The sequence below is a fragment of the Brachycentrus maculatus genome, unplaced genomic scaffold (genome assembly GCF_059751285.1).
Source record: "Brachycentrus maculatus isolate JH-2025_06_01 unplaced genomic scaffold, ASM5975128v1 h1tg002066l, whole genome shotgun sequence".
Lineage (NCBI taxonomy): Eukaryota > Metazoa > Arthropoda > Insecta > Trichoptera > Brachycentridae > Brachycentrus > Brachycentrus maculatus.
The window spans coordinates 1-5,535 of record NW_028282601.1 but is presented as its reverse complement, the minus strand read 5'-3'; the positions used below and the strand labels follow the sequence as shown (position 1 = coordinate 5,535).

Sequence of the window (5,535 nt, the reverse complement as noted above, 5' to 3'; positions counted from 1 at the left end):
CTTTGAATAAAAATCCTTATTCTTCTTATCAAATTACTCGAGCAACCTCATTCCAATTAGCACTTCTAGCTCTCTGAAATTGAAATAATCATTCGAAGCACTAAGATATAGTGACTTAGCAGAAAAGAAAGAGGGAGAAGGCGAAGGCGAAGGAGAAGGAGAAAACGAAGAAAAAGGAAAATCAAACAAATAAACAAATATACTGAATAACCGCTGATTTCAACTCTATTTATGCATCAAAATTTAGTGACCGGTTTGTATTAGTTCGGCTATTGCCTTTTTTTGAGATATTATCATATTCTGTTGTATTCTGTTTAAAGCATGCACAAACGATCAAGCTTATTAATTCATTTGATTAGGATAACGGCGTCTTCTTTTCTCAAATTAGTTCGGCATTATATAGTCATTTTACATAGCCATATCTCGTAATCTTTGGGGATTTTTCACATTCCTTTTATTTGATCCATCATCATCGATCTCAACTCTGTCGTCATTTCCTTATTGCCCTCGAAATGGGTTTCGAAACTAGTTATTTCTGGAGAGTATTTGAGAATGCTTAGCAGGAATGCAGATCGAAAGCATTACCAATAGCACTATCATACAAGTTTGTTTGACTATTCTCAACATTGTTTAAAATATGGTAATCGATATTCATTGGTAATAACAACATTTTAAGCAGAGTCACTTTTAATTAGCACCTCTTATAGTGAAAGCTGTATCTTATTTGTTTGTATTCATCATTTGTTGTTGCTTCATTATTTAAGTTATATTTAATAGGTCTATCGATAGTCAGTCTACTTGTTAATGAACTTTGTATTGTTTTCGATCGTTTGGCTCTTCAGTGGTATAAAACTAAGAACAGCAACATGAATCTTTATCGAATAGAAATGCATGTAGGCAATTATTTGTAGATATTTTTCAGATTTTCGATTTATTTCTGTAAAAGCCATCCTAAAATTTCGAAGGAGATCATGTAATGTCTCTAAAATAGTTCAATTAATTGCTCAGAACAAAATTATTCTGTTATCTAGCAATAAATAAGAGTATACAATTATAATGATGATTAAATTCATTATAATTTCTATTCTTCATTCTTCATGAAAAGCTATGGGTTGACAAAGTGGATCCAACTATTTTCGACATATAAATCGAATACCCAAACATTTTACAGCATTCTAAACATCCACACAAAGGCCACGCCCTCAGAAGTCAAAACAGCTTACTATACTCTTGCCAAAATGCATCACCCAGGTATGAAAGGCACAACTAATTAAGAGCATGCAACATACACTACAGATGCCACAAACTCCACAGATGACACATATGCGACTAATTTTAATGAAATAAAGCAAGCATACTCGATTCTTTCAGACTCTGAGCTGAGAAGACAGTACGATTATACAATTGGAGTCAGAAACAGCAATACTTTCAATGAGCCTTACTCGTAAAAAGAACTGAATATGAACTAAGAAGAAGTGACAGAGCAGAGGAAATAGAGATAAAATAGAAGGAGAGCCCAATCAGCAAGAGAATAAGATCAATTAAAAAAAGTTGGCAATATTGCAAGAATCTGCTTGATACTGACCTTGATATCTACCGCATATTGGTGGATGTTTCGGCCATCACCGAGAATGGATATGACGAATAGAAATGCCCCCAAACCATCATACAACATGATCTGAGAGTTATAAATGTAGTTCATTGATTTCCTACTACTTTCACTATTCGATATTCGATATTGGATTTTTGATATTTGGTGTAAAGATGTAAAGGTATAAAAATTTAAAGATATCAAGATGTAAAGATGTTCCGACGACAAGAGTCAAAAGGTAGGCACTTTAACACATATAATAATAGTCCAGTAACTATTCCAGAAATATAGTGACATATTCGCAATCAATCTTCCTGAAATTATTAATATCAAAGACCTTCCAAAATAATTAACCGCACTGTTATCAAATCAGTTGTTTCGACAATTAATCAATTTAATCAGTTAGCTATGAAAATTAGTATCGGTTTGTGATAATAGACAAAATGTATATTAGATATTGAATATATAAGGCATGATATCATGGCGATAATGAGTGGACTTCTTCCTTGCAAAAAACGCATAATTTAAATCGACTGATGCGTATTATCGCTACTGTGGATCTGCTTAGATTCCGTAATAAGAATATGATGTGTGTATGGTTGAGGATGGTAATTATTTGAGATATTTTTGATATTCGGTCACAAAAATAAACTTTGAATTTGCATTATAATTCTCTATTAATAGCCACGAGCATCATGTCCTCCCTAGATCTACAACCATGTGTCACCTCTGATGGAGTCGATTTTAGCATATTTTCAAGTCGACATCGGACGCATCTGCCCCACCAAGACCAAGATAACGATTAAACAGACGGATCTGCAAAAACCAATCATAAAACTACGTCGATGTACACAGCCCACTTGACATTTAGAAGTACCCAAGTCAACATGGACGAAGAGTGTCCAGAAACAGAGACATCCAAGTAGCGAAAACGATAAAAGAAGAGATAGTATAAGCGCAGAAAGAGAGAACGAGAGCGAGATGAGGAAAGTAATTATTAAAATATTTAGAAAGTGCATGCGAATAGTTGGCTCAGATTATCGCCAAAATATACAGAGGGTAGGCCACCTTCTAGAAAACATACTCGGAAATATAGGACTGTCTGAAAGGGATGCTTGTCGGATAAAAGTTTCATAAGTTCCTGAACCAATCCATACGCCTTCACGTCAATGTACATTTCACTGTAATTCAGAGCATCCAAAAATAGGTATGGGCCTTCATGCAGGACATTATCCACGAGAATCCCTTCGAGAAAAGCAATGAAGATTAAGAATTCTACTTGTTGATGATCGATCGGATCTACTACGAGTACAGACAGTTGCAGAAATCGAGTCGATAGATCGAGCAGATCATCAGACTATACATGCTGCTGAAATCCAACAGGCAGTAGGTGGAGAGCTATGATTTGGATAGGAGCACCTTCAACTATTTTATCGAAAGTGACGAAGCCATAAAAGTAATGATTTGGCTAAATTAGAACCTGATCAGAATATGTTCGAGGAGAATTACTCCCCAGCATGAAAAGCAAGTGCTGAAGTTGAAGGAAATCTGTGAGATTATGGGCCCTGATGACGACGATTCCGACTATTACTATGATGAAGAGGCCGACGAAGAGTACACAGACAAATCAACTTCGGTCGATGAGGAAGAAGTGGAGGAGAAGCTTAACACCCAGCCCTCAGCCGCCAGGAAAAAGAATAACAAAAAAAATAAGAGTGAATACTCTTTCGAGTTCCTTGACATTGTGAAGAGGATCAACTAACTGCTCATCATCAAGGACAATAGAATCAAATGCGTTGACTCTGCCGATTAGTGGGCTCAGATGCTCAGGCACAAGTTCAAAGTCGAAAGCGATCACGCATGATCAATCAAGAAATATGAATCATCGATTATTATTACCTCACAGCTTTATTCATAACAATTGTATATTTCATAGGGCTATTTGTCGAATTACAAATGTAAAAACTATTTACAGATTTATAGAGGTTTCAGGATGAATGTAATGAATGTAAAGACACTGAATAGTTTTGTAAATAGCCTAAAATAGACAAACTAAGAATGTAACCATGCTAAACTCGCTATATTTTTGCATTAATTACAAATTTTGGAGTTTGACACTTTCATTATGCAAGTAATAGTGTGTTGTTTGTGAGACTGCCTTTTTAATGAGAGACATAGATTTTGTTCATCCTAACTCCTGTTTATTTATAAAAGAATTATTTATTTTTGTTCTTATTTCTCCTCACTTGCTTGAAGATATCATATAAATTGTTGGCCTTGTTGATTCGTTACAGTGACCTATAAGAAATCTTCATGGGAGTTTGTTAAATACCTAGAGACCTAGACTTTTGCATAAGTTTAAAGGATGTTGCACTGCGAAGAGCACCCATGTGCATTGACACAGTTGTTGGCCAGTGAGTCCTGAGATGAATTTGCTGAAAAATGGCATGGAAAGCATTGATTTGTTCTATTTCTGAGAGATTTCTCTATTGAATAATATTGATTAACATTGGCATTTATAGCAATAGAGGAGGCAGTTGCAAACAAATCGATACTATTATAGGTTGATCGGAATCCTCAGTAGATCATCCATCTTGGAATATTATTAATAGTTGGCTCGCGTAGCTCAGTCGGTAGAGCGCTCGGCTGTTAACCGAAAGGTCGGTGGTTCAAACCCACCCGTGAGCGTATTTTTATCATAGTTACCATATTTATATTTAATAATAGGCACAATTTGTTTATTTTTGATCGAGTACCGACACCATTGACATAGAAATAATCTTCATGCCTTTGTAAAACAAGGCATTCGATTGTAATTCAACTATTAAATCGTTTGCTTAATCAAATGTCAACATTGAGTCTAGTAACAATAATGATTAACTTGTTTCTTGCAACCGCAACTCAATCACTAGCTTCTCGATCTGTTTTGTTAATTGTCGCTTATTTGTTTGTGGCTCAGCTATGCCTGACCAAGTGATAACTGAAGGCTGAATTTTGCATGATATCACATTAATCCATAAACATATGGCAAACCGGCGACCAAAATGTGCTGCAATCTGCTAAATATGAGAGAGTGCCACGGGATGAACATACTGGATTGATGAATGTGATGAATTTGGTGGAATATAGGGAAATGTAGTATAAGATGCATGATATTTCTAAAACAGTTTATAATATAATTTAAACATGCAGGCAGATATTTGGCAAACCCTCAGGGAAAAACTACCATATCTTACTACTCCTTAGGAAACTGCTAAGAGACTCAAGATTTGGGAAGGCTTTGATGTCAACAGCAATGGTTATATCAGTCTGGCTGAAGTCGATAAGGGTGCAAGAGATGTTCTCAACCTACCACAACTCTTCGATTTGAAGCCAGTCCTCATGAGAGCCTTCCAGGCAGCCAAGGATAAACTCAAGTCCAAGAACACTTATGGGGATGACTATGTGTCGAAAGCTGAATTTCGATACCTGCTCATGTATTTGAGGCAATACTATGAGTACTGGGTGGCATTTGATGAGATCGACAAGAATGATGACCGAAGGATCACGATCGAGGAGTTCAAGGCTGCTATGCCAACCATGAGCAAATGGGGAATCACTGGCGATGCTGCCAAATTGTTTGCTGAGGCTGATAAAGATGGAAAAGGAATGATTCTATTCATTGAGTTTGTGGCCTGGTCCATCAAGAAGAACTTGGATCTAGATACAGATGATGATGCATTATGAAACGCTGGAGTTCGTGATCCATACAACCAAATATTGGCAATATCATCATACTATCATACCATCATATCATACCATCATATCATACTATCATATCAATGTATCAAATCCTCGTACCATATAATATCCTGTCATTCACGACCAAGGGGTTGGGGTTGGGGTTGGGGTTGGGGTTGGGGTTGGGGTTGGGGTTGGGGTTGGGGTTGGGGTTGGGGTTGGGA

At 36.5% G+C, this 5,535-nt stretch overlaps 1 protein-coding gene and 1 non-coding gene across 2 annotated transcripts; both read left to right on the top strand.

Moving 5' to 3' along the window:
* Nucleotides 1-4,206: 4,206 nt before the first annotated feature.
* On the top strand, nt 4,207-4,279 carry TRNAN-GUU (transfer RNA asparagine (anticodon GUU)). The gene has a single exon. It is a non-coding gene; the product is annotated as a tRNA-Asn (tRNA).
* Nucleotides 4,280-4,777: 498 nt separating this feature from the next.
* On the top strand, nt 4,778-5,335 carry LOC148298420 (flagellar calcium-binding protein-like). Its single transcript, XM_088276885.1, is given in 1 exon segment — nt 4,778-5,335. A coding segment is annotated over 1 exon segment (540 nt). The 3' UTR covers nt 5,318-5,335.
* The last annotated feature ends 200 nt before the right edge of the window (nt 5,336-5,535 follow it).